Consider the following 15,122-nt stretch of genomic DNA (forward strand, 5'->3'; position numbering starts at 1 on the left):
ATAATGAAAGTGTCACGGCAAATCAGCGGTTGTCCAAGGTTATTATTATTTATAAATATTAGATGTACTCACTACACAGATACACGTTTAATACCACAACTTTTATTCGACCTGTGAAAACTACTGAACTGAACAGGGTGGAGGAAACATCACGATGTTCTTGTAGTTTAGTGTGTTTGTTTTTCCTGTATGAAAGTTCCCAGACGTGCCAGTGAAGGTCTAATGCGTAACACGCTGCACGCTGCATTCCACAGGAGAAGAGAGGACGCAGAGCATCCTCAGCAGGTTTATGAATGCTAGACGTGCCAGTGAGTAACACGCTGCACGCTGCATTCCACAGGAGACGCGAGGACGCAGAGCATCCTCAGCAGGTTTATGAATGCTAGGCGTGCCAGTGAGTAACACGCTGCACGCTGCATTCCACAGGAGACGCGAGGACGCAGAGCATCCTCAGCAGGTTTATGAATGCTAGGCGTGCCAGTGAGTAACACGCTGCACGCTGCATTCCACAGGAGACGCGAGGACGCAGAGCATCCTCAGCAGGTTTATGAATGCTAGGCGTGCCAGTGAGTAACACGCTGCACGCTGCATTCCACAGGAGACGCGAGGACGCAGAGCATCCTCAGCGGGTTTATGAACGCCGCGATTGGAATGTGCTTCAGTTGAGTACACTTTGCTGTAATGACGGGATCGTTTTATTCATGTTTTTTTATTATTATTATTTAACATACAGGTAATATAGGGATGGGAATACGACTCCCATTGCAGAGCAGCTTGCTCCATTCCCGTTTTTACTAGGAGTTTAATAAGACACACCTGTGCTTGTTTTATACACTGGGGCTAAATTAAAACCCAAAATGGGTGAAACGGCTATGCAATAGGAGTCTTATTTCCATCCTGAAGAACCAACGTTATGTACTGAACCCCAGACATTCCAGTATAAAACAGCTCCCTTTGTTTTTATACACATTGTATGGGACCCTCCGCTGTCAAGCAAACGAGACGTGTTCTGCGCAGAACCTCAAGAGAACGCTGTGTGGGTTCTAGAACCAGCACAAATGAACCACGTGCTTTTACAAAGCAGCCAATGAAAGCATAGAGAATGAATAGAAATATTAAGTGAAATAGGGCCTGTTCTCACAACGCTCTCCTCTACAATTAGACATGAATGAATACATTAAGACACACAGCTTTGTGTAGAAAATCTGCACACGCACGCTGAGTTATTCATTTGGTGACGTCATTACCATGCAGCTTTGCAGATTGTAGGGCTCTTAATAAATAAAAGCGAGGCAGTTTGCTAACAATTTGAAATATATGGGGAGGGGATGAAGTTCAATTCCAGTCCAAAACTAGACAGTGGTTCTAATGTACAAAGCTCATTTTAAACCAATACCATATGTTTCGCATGCACACGTTGGATAACACACAAGCAGTGCAGTTATAGTTATGAGTTTGCTTGTAAAATAACCAAGGCTCTTCTATAGACCTGTTCAGGTAAAGCGAGGCTCTGGAAGTCTAGACGTCACAATGCAGCGCCGGAGGAGGAGGAGGCGGGATCTTCGGAGTCCCAGCGGTGACGTCAATGAACGAGGAAGTAGAATAATAACCTGCTAGGGGCATGCAGTGCAGCTCGACACGTCATTGATGAAATTATAAACTGTTTAAAACATGCGAGACTGGAGCCTCGTATCCTTATCCGTTTTGTTTGGGCTGACGGCGAGATGGGCAGTGTCATTGAATTCTTATTCAGGTCCGAATTTTCCAAATGTTCTTTGTAATAATAATAAAGAATACACGCGGGTCACGTTGGCATCATCAGTTTGTTTATATATATATATAGCTTGAAAAATGTTTTTGTCAATGCAAATTTCTGGTTTATATAAAACAAAAGACAGGCTCTCGTCTCTTTGTAGAGAAAGAGCCTGCATTACTATTTACGGCTGTGTGTATCTGACATATCGTACTGTGTCTTTCGTATCGTATAATTGCCAAACAGTGCATTCTGAATCAGAAAACAAACCTGCACTCCCCTTATCCGAGACATCCGCTGTTACTTATAGTGTCGTTATTTCCAATTCCAGACTGTGATCCCTTAACGCAGCTTTGAACTGAAAATGCAACCATTTAATAATTTTGTAATGCGATACTTTGTACTGTGATATTTTGTAACAATTGTAAGTCGCCCTGGATAAGGGCGACTGCAAAGAAATGCATAATAATAATAATTTAAATATATAAATGTTAAAAACAGAGAGCTTCAAATCAAAGCAGATGTGTTGTGTTTGCCGTTTGAAAGTGCGTCTCCAGTTGTCTGTATACTGTTTGTTTGCCCCTCCTCTCCGCCTCATTCTTCGGCAGGTATAACATTATTTCAATGCTCTCTTTCTTTCCCATTTTTAGGTGCTGGAAAAGCACCCATGTTTGGGGACTACGAAGCCCAGCGGCACTGGCAGGAGGTGACCTACAATTTACCGGTTGAAGAATGGTGCGTCATCTATCACTACAGGAGTCTGCTCTGAAATAACGCGCGTGTTTGTGATCTGTGGTGTGTGCGGCTCTGAAGCAGTGGAGGGGAGATTAAACCGTGTTTGTTAGTTAACTCGAATGTATAAATGATAGCTGTGAAGATGGTCCTCATTCCGTTTTGTATTGGTAGCTGCAAGGCGCGGAATGAATGACTCGCTGTGGAAATGGCCCCACGTGACGGCTTGAGGAGTTTTGGGGCTGTATTGATAACAGACCTAACAGATCAGCACAAGCCCTTAGGAGAGCGTTTCCTTCCTCGTTCTGCTAATTGTATTGTGATACATTGAAGCAGACGAGCTGCTGACACATCATACTGTGTTCAAGCAGATTACATATTTCACATAATCATTGGTGTTACAGACGTTAAAAAAAAATCCATATTTTGCAGTATTCTGCTGATTCTACTGGACTTTGACTGCTCTTATCTGTAATGTGATACTTTGTAATGTGATACTTTAACAACTGTTAGTAGCCCTGGATAAGGGCATCTGCTAATAAATAAATAGTAATTCAGTAATAATAATTAAGTCAGTGCTAGTGAACCGTAAATCATGTATTTCGATCTAATCACAAAGTATTGCGAATGGCTTGAATCTGCTTTTGAATGTATTTTCTCTATTTGTATTCAGGTATTTCAATACCAGTGACAACAATCTACTCTACTGGGGTCTTGATTATCCGCCCCTGACTGCCTATCATAGCCTCCTGTGTGCTCACATGTAAGACCGCCTCTCTCATTCTGTACTGGACGTTGTTTTACCTACAGTAGGATAGGTAGCTGGACTGTGGTTTTCATAAGTGATTGTACTTGTCCTTTCACTCTGTACTACAGGAGTTCAGTCTCTGTTAGGCTGGCGTGTTGACAGCACATTATAAGCCCTGTAGTTCACTATATTCACCCATTCCGTGCTCTCAGTGTTTCACGTCTCTGGTGTCTCAGTCAGGTAGTGAAGTAGAGAGGGAGCACTGTATTATTATTTGTGTTTTCTTGCTGGGAGAAAGAGGTATTATAGACTGGGTGATTAAGTCTTTGGGGGAGCATTATGCCTTATGTGGCTGAGCTGGTACAAGAACCCTGGATCTCATGGTTCCCATTCCTCAGCTCTAACCTCTAATAAATTTAAGATGAGTATTTGCATGTGGTGGATGATGTCACAGTATTCGCATGTGGTGGATGATGTCACAGTATTTGCATGTGGTGGATGATGTCACAGTATTCGCATGTGGTGGATGATGTCACAGTATTTGCATGTGGTGGATGATGTCACAGTATTTGCATGTGGTGGATGATGTCACAGTATTTGCATGTGGTGGATGATGTCACAGTATTTGCATGTGGTGGATGATGTCACAGTATTTGCATGTGGTGGATGATGTCACAGCTTGGTTTTGCTTGTTGCTGAATGATACTCTTATTATTTATCCCTGTAGAGCCCAGCTGATTAATCCAGACTGGATTTCACTCCACACCTCTCGGGGATATGAAAGCATCTCTCACAAACTGTACATGCGAGCCACAGGTAGGGTTCACTGCAGGGATGGGAATTAAGACTCCTATTGCACAGCAGTTTCACCCGTTCCAGGTTTTATTACAAGCTTGATCAGCCCCAGTGTATAGATAACAAGCTCAGGGGTGTCTTATTAAACTCCCAGTAAAACCAGGAATGGATCACACTGCTCTGCAATGGGAGTCTTATTCCCATCCCTGGATGGGTGGGACTGTGAAGCTGCTTTATTGTACTTTTATTTGCAGAATGGTTATCCAAGGCATTCATGATTTCCCCTGAAACAGCTAAATAAACCAAGTAATTTCTTTTAATGAAATACATTTACAAAGTCCACTCTTTCTTAAACTGCAGAGAAAAGCATTTCTAATTTGAGAGAACTCTAGAAGAAAGATTGTGCCTTCCCTTGTAAAGCATGCATACCCCTTAAACGTACGATTTGAAATCTATTTAGTAACGTTACGTTTCTTTCAGTCATGGCTGCAGATCTGATTGTGTACATCCCAGCGGTTCTTCTCTACAGCTTGTATTTCAGCGAGGGCTCTTCGAAGAAGAAGGTAAAGCATTTGGATTTCAATAAGATTAAAAGTACTTTAAATCTTACTCTTGACGTTCCTTTCTGTTTCTGTGAGGCAAGTGTTCTTAAGAACACCAAAGTAGAAGTTCGAGTCTCGTAGTTCGTTGAGTCTGAATAACTGTCCATTAAATACATGCTAACTGAATATTTTGTTTTTATCCAAGGTCTCAACAATGCTGTGCATGTTGCTGTATCCAGGACTCATTCTTATCGACTATGGTCATTTTCAGTATCCTTCACATTTCCTCACAATGCAGTAAAGTGACGCTGCTTTGCCAGCGTGTTGTTTCTGCTGCCTTCACTTGGTATCGTTTCATAATGAATGGCCGCTCCCCCTTGCATGCCCAGACGTGGTGCATGAGCCCCGTTCAGAGATACTGCTCTGATTCCAGTGCCTCAGCTCTGATAGGGTAATAGTCCTAACAAACACATTTTCATTATCAAATGAACTTCACGGTAAAGTCATTGGAATTTGATATGCATGTAAAATAAATGCCTGTCCGCAGCTACAGGGATACAATGGAGGCTTCTTTCTGTACAAACCTATATAAATATCTCTCTCAAATAACCATTCAATCCTATATAAATATCTATATCTCAAATAACCGTTCACACGAATTTGATGAAACTACATATGCTACATGTGTACAGCAGACAACACATTTTTGTTTTGATAGTCCCATTGCATATATTTCCACTGCACAGAGATGGCAATAAGACTGATTGCATAGCAGTTTGATCCATTCCTGGTTTGACAATTAGTTTAATAAGACACCCCTAAGCTTGTTCCCTATACACTGGGGCTAATCAAGGTTATATCAAAATCTGGTCTGGGTGAAACTGCTGTGCAATAGGAGTCTTATTTTAATCCGTGCCTATGTGTCATTAGGACACATGGAATTGTACTGTATATTGAAGTTTTGGATAATCGAGTGTTTGTTTTCCTCAACACTGGAACACATATAACTGTGTGAGTCTGGGTTTTGCTCTGTGGGGCGTGCTGGGGCTGGCTCTGGGGTGGGACCTCTGTGGCTCCCTGGCTTTCTGCCTGGCTCTGAACTACAAGCAGATGGAGCTGTACCACGCACTGCCCTTCTTCTGCTACCTCCTGGGGAAATGCACGAGGAAAGGGCTGACAGGCAAAGGGTAAGCTGCTAATCTCAGACTGTATTACACAGCGAGCCTCTGTGGTGCTTTCTGTTTCACAAAACAGTGAATAAACGAGACCGCTCCCCATCTCAGGACTGTATTATTACACAGCGAGCCTCTGCGGTGCTTTCTGTTAAACAAAACAGTGAATAAACGAGACCACTCCCCATCTGAGGACCGTATTATTACACAGTGAACCTCTGTGCTGCTTTCTGTTTCACAAAACAGTGAATAAACGAGACCGCCCCCCGTCTTGCATTTCAGGGCTGCTGTGACATCAGTAAATAATAACGTTTTTTTTTTTTTTTTTTTTGTTTTTTTTTTATAATTATTATTTTTTTATACAATACTTGTACACTGCGTGCTGGGTGCAATTTCTGCAAGGGCATTATTGGAAGCAGTAAAACATACGCTGTTATTAATGTCCTCACATTTGTTGATTTAGTAACGAAGTACCAAGGGCGTTTCGGTGGCAGATGTACTAGCGGATTAGATTGCTCTCTGCAGAAATGTGCAGATGACACATCAGCTATGCGCTGCTCCTTCAGCTAGTCCTGTTTGTGTGACTCTTTACTACGTGAGAACAGAACTTCACAGCCCCTTAGAACCAGGGAGCCCCCTCATTTCTGGACATTGTTATTTATCCGTCTCAATAAGGATGTGAACCCAACTGCACACCACAGCTGGTAACTTTCCCCTTGTACTCCCCATGAGACTTCAGCATTTGAGCGTTCAGGACAGTTGCTTCATACTCAATACATTGTTTTTCATATCTTTACTACTAATGACAATTTTTGGTGAGGGCGGGTTTTCACCAAGGGGGTGGTGACTGAAACAGAAAACAATACAAAGTAAATCTGAACTACAAGAAGAATAGGTTAGTTAAGATGCCACTTAATAAGATGCACTTTAAGGGGTTACAATGATGTCATTACATTATAAAAATATAATAATAATACTATCAAATGTAGTTTTACATTGTGTGCTTGGATTGTAAATAAAAGAAACGCATGGTGAATATTGAAAGAAAACTAAGCAGGACACTTTTAAGTGCCCCAAACAGCAGGATTAATAGGAGGACAGCAGTGCTGTAATGAACCTGTTCTTCTAACGATGTGTTTGTGCTCCAGGCTGACCCACCTCCTGAAGATCGCTGGGACGGTCGCAGCCTCCTTTGCGCTGTGCTGGCTGCCTTTCCTTGCAGACCCTGCGCAGGCCCTGCAGGTCCTCCGGAGGCTGTTCCCAGTTGACCGGGGTTTGTTTGAGGTGTGTTCAAGACGCCGACGAGAACTGACAGTGAGCGAATGGAAAGAATACCAGCAGTCTAGTCTGCGCTGGACAGGTTGTCTTTAAAATGCAGAATTGAAAAAAAGGACGGTGCAAATGTTTAACGTTACAAATTTAGCATTTTGATTCTTTTGCATTTGGATGTTTGAATCCATGTTTTTAGATTAACGGCTGTGATAAATCATTCAGAAGATGGGTTTCAAGTTAACTTCTTGGTACAGTGGATATAGATCTTCTTAATTTATGCTCAGACATTTCAGCACTTTGTTGGCAACTGTGGCGTTTGGTGACACAGTATGAGGGTCTGTTTAACATGGATTTAAAAACTTTGGCAGCAACACTTGTCCTTGAATAGCACTTTATATAGGTCACCAAATTAGAGGAAAAGAAAATGTAATGCTATACTTGCACAGTGTATATACAATCATTAAAAACAATGCTATACTTGCACAGTGTATACACAATCATTAAAAACAATGCTATACTTGCACAGTGTATATACAATCATTAAAAACAATGCTATACTTGCACAGTGTATATACAATCATTAAAAACAATGCTATACTTGCACAGTGTATATACAATCATTAAAAACAATGCTATACTTGCACAGTGTATATACAATCATTAAAAACAATGCTATACTTGCACAGTGTATATACAATCATTAAAAACAATGCTATACTTGCACAGTGTATATACAATCATTAAAAACAATGCTATACTTGCACAGTGTATATACACTCATTAAAAACAATGCTATACTTGCACAGTGTATATACAATCATTAAAAACAATGCTATACTTGCACAGTGTATATACAATCATTAAAAACAATGCTATACTTGCACAGTGTATACACAATCATTAAAAACAATGCTATACTTGCACAGTGTATATACAATCATTAAAAACAATGCTATACTTGCACAGTGTATATACAATCATTAAAAACAATGCTATACTTGCACAGTGTATATACACTCATTAAAAACAATGCTATACTTGCACAGTGTATATACAATCATTAAAAACAATGCTATACTTGCACAGTGTATATACAATCATTAAAAACAATGCTATACTTGCACAGTGTATATACAATCATTAAAAACAATGCTATACTTGCACAGTGTATATACAATCATTAAAAACAATGCTATACTTGCACAGTGTATATACAATCATTAAAAACAATGCTATACTTGCACAGTGTATATACAATCATTAAAAACAATGCTGTACTTGCACAGTGTATATACAATCATTAAAAACAATGCTATACTTGCACAGTGTATATACACTCATTTCAAAGCAGTTGGTGGCGATGACCTCAGTGCAAGTTGTCGGTGTCATTTTGCAATGCTACTTTGCACGATACGAAAAGGTCAGAGCGAAGCTGCTCTCCGGATTGATATGATTGAAAATGCCAAAACATTGCTGTACAGGACAGATCAAGAGTTTTAATAATCAAGGGAGGGACTAATGGCAAACTGCAGACCGAGGGTGATATTATGTGTCTGTCTGTCTTTATGAAAAGATCAAAATACTAAATGCAAAGGGCGCGAGTGACTTGTTTGGATGTCGGACTGAACTAATTGTGAAATTGCGCACGTAAGCAGGGCACAGTAAGTTTATCCTGGCACGCCTAACCCACATTCTCTGTCTCTGGTTCCCGTTTATGAAAATGGAAGCAAATGCTGATGGCTGTAGAATCCTGCGCTACAGTAGGTGGAGTGGCCAAATCCTGTCTTCATATGTTGCTCTCAGCAAATTGAAGGAGCATTCTTCATGTGTTTTTTTTTTTTTCTAGTTGGCTTGTAGAAAAGATGGCTGAGCTGCTGGTTAGTGTACAGTCTGCAGGCAGCAATGTCCACACAGCTGTGGTTTGAGCAGCTGTGTTTAAGATGAGTGTACGATGTCATGACCACCATGGCCAAGGCTGTCAGTTTAATATCAAATGTGATCCAAGCACAACTGCTGAAGTCTTGGAGCCTTTTATAAATCGCATTGAACCGCTCCATTCATCGCAACCAAAAAAGGGCTGAAATCATTTCTCGACGGGTAGGACTGGGAGGCTGCACAAAGTGACTGCCCTCCCTTTAATATTGTTTTGACAAGCGATTCGTTTCATCTGCATGTTTCCTGGGTGCTGAAATGTGGCTAATCAGATTAGTTTGGGTAACCCAGCGTCCTTTCTCGGTGCACCGACAAGTGCATACCTTGGCTGTCTTGCCAGGTTAAATAACTGCTACATGCAGCCCATGTAAAGGGTACTGATATTTTAGTTGGGTGGTTTCTCTGGAGATATATAATAATTAGTTTCCTTTTCTAAAAGAAACTGGCTTGTTTTACACTATATTATATCAGCTTATTGCTTTGTCGAAGCAGAATTGAAGGTTTCAAGGAAATCTTTTTTTGTGTTGCTTTTCTCCACGTTAAATAAAACAGCAGCATTGATTGTCATATCCTGTATGCATGTGCAAATAATCAACTGATTTGTTTTTTGTTCTGTAGGATAAAGTCGCCAACACCTGGTGCAGTTTGAGTGTTCTGGTGAAAGTAAAGAACTTGCTGCTCCCTCAGACCCAGCTCAGACTCAGGTGAGCCTCCCTGTTACTGCTGCTCCCTCAGACCCAGCTCAGACTCAGGGGAGCCTCTGTGTTACTGCTGCTCCCTCAGACCCAGCTCAGACTCAGGTGAGCCTCCCTGTTACTGCTGCTCCCTCAGACCCAGCTCAGACTCAGGTGAGCCTCTCTGTTACTGCTGCTCCCTCAGACCCAGTTCAGACTCAGGGGAGCCTCTCTGTTACTGCTGCTCCTTCAGACCCAGCTCAGACTCAGGGGAGCCTCTCTGTTACTGCTGCTCCTTCAGACCCAGCTCAGACTCAGGGGAGCCTCTCTGTTACTGCTGCTCCCTCAGACCCAGCTCAGACTCAGGGGAGCCTCCCTGTTACTGCTGCTCCCTCAGACCCAGCTCAGACTCAGGGGAGCCTCCCTGTTACTGCTGCTCCCTCAGACCCAGCTCAGACTCAGGGGAGCCTCTCTGTTACTGCTGCTCCCTCAGACCCAGCTCAGACTCAGGGGAGCCTCTCTGTTACTGCTGCTCCCTCAGACCCAGCTCAGACTCAGGGGAGCCTCCCTGTTACTGCTGCTCCCTCAGACCCAGCTCAGACTCAGGGGAGCCTCTGTGTTACTGCTGCTCCCTCAGACCCAGCTCAGACTCAGGGGAGCCTCTCTGTTAGTGCTGCTCCCTCAGACCCAGCTCAGACTCAGGGGAGCCTCTCTGTTAGTGCTGCTCCCTCAGTCACAGCTGATCAGGACTCCTGGTTCCAGACCACCAGCTGTTCTTGTTAACTTCAGTACAGGGCCTGCTTGTTTCCCAGTGTTTCACATATATGTACGTGTGCGCTGAGGCTGGAACGACCTGTGATCTGGGGGCGGAGCTGTGGCAGTTTCAAGCCTGTTTTAAGCTGTCAGCTTTCTGTGGGGCTGAAGCTTGAGGGGCTAAAACTGAACGATTACCGCCTGGGCTTCTTGCTTCATGTTTTTAAATAGACCAGCGATCTAAATTTAGACATCCTCTGGGTCTATAATGGAGCTGTTTGCTAAGTCCAGTAATGCTCAGGATTTATAGGGCTCAGTATACTTGTGCATATTAAAACTAGACATAGATATAACATTTCGCTTTTTCTCAGTAGGGATACAAGGGTAATTTGGGTAAGGTGTCATATCAAACAGTTTCATTTTAAATGATTAAAATCACAGACTGCCCGCTGCGGCTGTTTGAAGTTACTGCTGTGTGTTTGAAAGCTCTGGGCAGCTTAATTGCTTGAAGTCCAGCCTGGTTAAGAGAGAGGACTAGTCTGCAGTGCATCCCCACACTGTATGCTGTGTCTGCAGTGCATCCCCACACTGTATGCTGTGTCTGCAGTGCATCCCCACACTGTATGTTGTGTCTGCAGTGCATCCCTACACTATCTGTGTGCGGTGTCTGCAGTGCATCCCCACACTGTGTGCTGTGTCTGCAGTGCATCCCCACACTGTATGTTGTGTCTGCAGTGCATCCCCACACTGTGTGCTGTGTCTGCAGTGCATCCCCACACTGTATGTTGTGTCTGCAGTGCATCCCCACACTGTCTGTGTGCTGTGTCTGCAGTGCATCCCCACACTGTATGCTGTGTCTGCAGTGCATCCCCACACTATGTTGTGTCTGCAGTGCATCCCTACACTGTCTGTGTGCGGTGTCTGCAGTGCATCCCCACACTGTCTGTGTGCTGTGTCTGCAGTGCATCCCCACACTGTGTGCTGTGTCTGCAGTGCATCCCCACACTCCCTATGCTGTCTGGATGTGTCTGCAGGATGGCCAGGGTACTACAGTGAGAGTGTTTGACATGCTCTTTGTTTTCTCCTCTATTAGTTTTGCAGCAACACTTCTGGCTGTTTTACCTTCATGCATAAAACTGTTTGTGCACCCTAGTGTCAGAGGATTCAAGCTTGCCTTGGTAAGTGTCCCCCAATCTATTAACTGGATCACTGTTAGTATTACTGAGTAGCACACCCTGCTTATGCAGTCTCACATTAATATGTATGATCTGTACTGGATATTGTTCAAATTCAAGTTTATGTTTAGCGTGTTCGTAAATATTCTAATGGAAGAATTGCTTATAGTAAGTATAGTTTTTTTAAACAATTGTCAAGAAATGTTTATAAAAAAAGAAAGCAGTCCATTTCTTGCCCTTCTTTTCTCTGCTTGCCTGAGTCTGGTGATTATCCCCAACCCTCCACAAAATTGTTTACCTGCTTTTTCTTGTGTTAATTTCAGGTGACCTGTTCATTAGGGTTCTTTCTGTTCTCCTTTCAAGTCCATGAAAAGTCTATTCTTCTGGCTGCATTGTAAGTTTAAAGTTGTAAGTTTAAAGTTTAAACATTTGACTTTCTGTAGGCTAGGAATAAAACACAAGTTTATGAATACTCTTGTCTTGAAGAAATATATATATATATATATATATATATATATATATATATATATATATATATATATATATATAAAGCAAAGTAGAACAATATTCAAAGAGCTACAGTACCCTGCCAGTGATGACAGCTCGGATCTGCAGGGGTACGGAGGCCAGCAGATACTGGAAGCTGTTCTGTGCGCTTCTGCAAAGCATCAGTGCAGAAGATTGGGCTGAGCTGGGTTTGATTCAGTAATCGGGCTTCACCTGTGGATTGAAGGTGCCAGGTGAATTGTTTCTTAAGTGACAGGGGGAGGGTACTACCTAGATGACAATGAATGAGTTCACAGGGGTCTAGCTTCAGTTAAAGAGCACAGTGCGGAATTCACAATCGTCTGTGGAGTGAACTTGACCACCTCTGGGCTTATTTGGCAGGAGCGTGTATACGTGGTAGAGGAATTGACATTATTACATACTGGAATATGAAAGATTCTGCTGTGATTTATTATATTCATAAAAACTGTTATCTGAACTAATTGGGATCAGGGCAGAGTTGTTCAGATAAACGGATTACAAAATTGCTCAGTGTGATTATCACTCAGATAATATCTCTGTTTGTATTTGATAGATGGGATGGGCACATGTGAGATCTCCAGTGAAATTCACCTATTTGTGTTTCTCATTGCAGGCCGGTTTGCTTGCTGATCAGTGAAATTCCATTCATATCTACGTGGTTTTTACAGGTGACAACATTCAGGTAAGCAAATAACTGCAGAGAGAGGGAGAGGGAGAGAGAGAGGGAAGGAGAGGGAGAGAGAGAGGGAAGGAGAGGGAGAGGGAGAGAGGGAGGGAGAGGGAGAGGGAGAGAGGGAAGGACGGGGGGGGGGAGAACAAACACAATATAGAATTTATTATTTTCCCAGCGAGATTGCTACTAATACTTTTGCAAGGATTTTTGGCTTCGTTATTTAAAATGGCCTCTTGGCTTCCATGTCTTTTGCATATTTCTCCTGATTGCTTGCTCAGATCAAATGGGCTATTGTCAGCTGTTTGTACATTCTTTCTACACTTTTAATTGCTCAGTGCGTGGTTAGTGTAGGGATCATTGTGGGATTATATGCCATAGTTAGCATAACTCACAGCAGGGCCCGAAGCGCTGCAGCAGATTCAAGCAGGTTAACCCTTCACTGGTTTTCAGAGAGCAGCGAGCATGTCATTGAAATGAAGCACAGCAGCAGCACTTCTGAAGAGCTGGTTAGGGCCATTCGAACAGCACAGCTGCATAATGCCTTTAGAGAGTTCGAGTTGCAGGGATAGTACCACAAGAAAGAGGTTTTACGGTTATGATTTACTGTCTCAAGACTCTAAAATGAAGAGATCAACACCAATGCAGGGCTGCTTGTTGTTGGGGGGGGTAGTTTTGGTTTGCTTTTTCCTTTTCGTAACTGTGTTATATTTTCTGTGCATTCCCAGTATGCTGCCTCTGCTGCTGAAGGACGGGCTGCTGCTGCCCTATATCGTTACATCCCTGGCTTTCCTTCTGATAAGCATCACTCTGCTATCTGCGCTGGAACAGACTTCTGAAGAGGACCTGAAACTGAAGCAGCTCTTCACTTGCAGAAGAAAACACATGCCTTGGTTTAATGCCCCTTTGCTTGCTAAATCTGGAGTAAGTAACCATGAATTACTGAACGAGGGACAAATGCAGTCCTTGTATTTCTTACTGTTCAGGGAGGTGCATTAGACAAGGTCATTAATAATATAGAAAGAGCGTGTGCCAACCGCAGAGAAGCGCTGAGATTTACTGAACCACGCAGAGCCCCTGAGCTGCCTTGTGGAATCCTGACCAGATCTGGCTTTTGCTGCAAACGCGGTTCACACTGTGAAGGTTGAGTAGCTTCAGAAGTCATCTGATTTGCTTTTTCTTCCCTTTCCCGTACCATTTCTATATTTACAGACTCAATAAATGTAACCCCCTTTTAATTTTCATGTACGTTATGAAATCTTGAATCGGAGTTTGCACTTTTTTTTTTTTTTTTTTTTTACACAAGTAACAGCGGAGAAAGTCCTTTTTAAAATATCACATTCTGATTGATGTTTCGCACATTGACCTTACACCTGAATTCATTTTCCTTTAAGATTATGGTGTTGGCAGTGGTGAATATTCAAACCAAGCCAGATAATAATGCTGTGAATGCAAACGACTGCTGTTAAAACGCTGTGTCTTGTGATGTTGCAGTTGTAAAGCACACTCTCTCCCTCCCCTGTTTTGCAGTACATTCTGTCTGTTCTCTGCATGGCTGTGCTGAGTTTCCTGAGCGCAGCACTGAGCCCTCCAGCCAGACTGCCAGACCTGTTTCCCGTTGCCATCTCTCTCTTCTCCTACGTGCACTTTGTGGGGTTTCTGATCTATTTCAATACCATTCACCTGACAGAGCTTCCAAGTAAAAAGACCCAGAAGAAAACAAACTAGGTGCCTCTGCAACAACTGGGCTGCTGTCAACCAAACAGCACCACTTGATTCCTGCTCGGGTGAAACGTCATGGACCAGTAAAGCACCATGGTTCTGTCGAGATCTGCAGGTGGATTTGAGAGAGCAGTTATGACTGTACAGCCAGTTCAGAGTTTTGCAGGGTACATTGTATATCTCTGTATTTGTATTACACCATTGCAACAGCGTCACAGGTACATCTTTATTTACAAACACTGTTGGCATGCTGTATCCATTCCACATGCACAAGGTTCACAAAGATTACTCGCGTATGCCTTGCTTCTAAAGGGTTCACTTTATTCAAATATACTGTTTTTTGGTTGTTTTTTTTTACCAGGACAATAATGAAAAATATATATTATTGTTCTAATAAAATAGTATACATTACGTCTGACTTGTGGTTTTTTTAAAAAAGAAAGATCTCATTCATTTTGTGTCAATTATAAAAATAATTCCTAGGCCTGGATTTGTACAAAAAGAAAAGACATTTCTGCCCTTCCAGTCAGTCTCACAGGTGGAAGATACAAGAACCCCAGCCATCGCTTTGTACCCTCTCCACACAGCTCGTGTTGTGTGAACACTCGAGACTTCAGTCAGAACCCAAGCCTAAGGTACTGACAGAACTCGTTT

At 42.5% G+C, this 15,122-nt stretch overlaps 1 protein-coding gene across 1 annotated transcript; it reads left to right on the forward strand.

The window, feature by feature from the left end:
* Positions 1-1,566: 1,566 nt before the first annotated feature.
* On the forward strand, positions 1,567-14,879 carry LOC117416704 (dolichyl pyrophosphate Man9GlcNAc2 alpha-1,3-glucosyltransferase). Its single transcript, XM_034028066.3, has 14 exons — positions 1,567-1,753; positions 2,404-2,488; positions 3,159-3,248; positions 3,961-4,049; positions 4,509-4,591; positions 4,776-4,840; positions 5,572-5,757; positions 6,891-7,026; positions 9,565-9,650; positions 11,467-11,551; positions 11,872-11,942; positions 12,690-12,758; positions 13,475-13,670; positions 14,277-14,879. Exons 1-14 carry the CDS (start codon positions 1,672-1,674, stop codon positions 14,472-14,474), a joined length of 1,521 nt encoding a protein of 506 aa, XP_033883957.3. The 5' UTR covers positions 1,567-1,671; the 3' UTR covers positions 14,475-14,879.
* The last annotated feature ends 243 nt before the right edge of the window (positions 14,880-15,122 follow it).

This window comes from Acipenser ruthenus, chromosome 12 (assembly GCF_902713425.1).
Source record: "Acipenser ruthenus chromosome 12, fAciRut3.2 maternal haplotype, whole genome shotgun sequence".
Classification (NCBI taxonomy): Eukaryota; Metazoa; Chordata; class Actinopteri; order Acipenseriformes; family Acipenseridae; genus Acipenser; species Acipenser ruthenus.

Bases quoted from the DNA above. Each gene is read 5' to 3' on its own strand.
- LOC117416704 (XM_034028066.3), top strand. From the start codon at position 1,672: ATGCGAGACTGGAGCCTCGTATCCTTATCCGTTTTGTTTGGGCTGACG. The intron at 1,754-2,403 runs GTCCGAATTTTC...TCCCATTTTTAG, and splicing joins GTCATTGAATTCTTATTCAG to GTGCTGGAAAAGCACCCATG. The intron at 4,050-4,508 runs GTAGGGTTCACT...CGTTTCTTTCAG, and splicing joins ACTGTACATGCGAGCCACAG to TCATGGCTGCAGATCTGATT.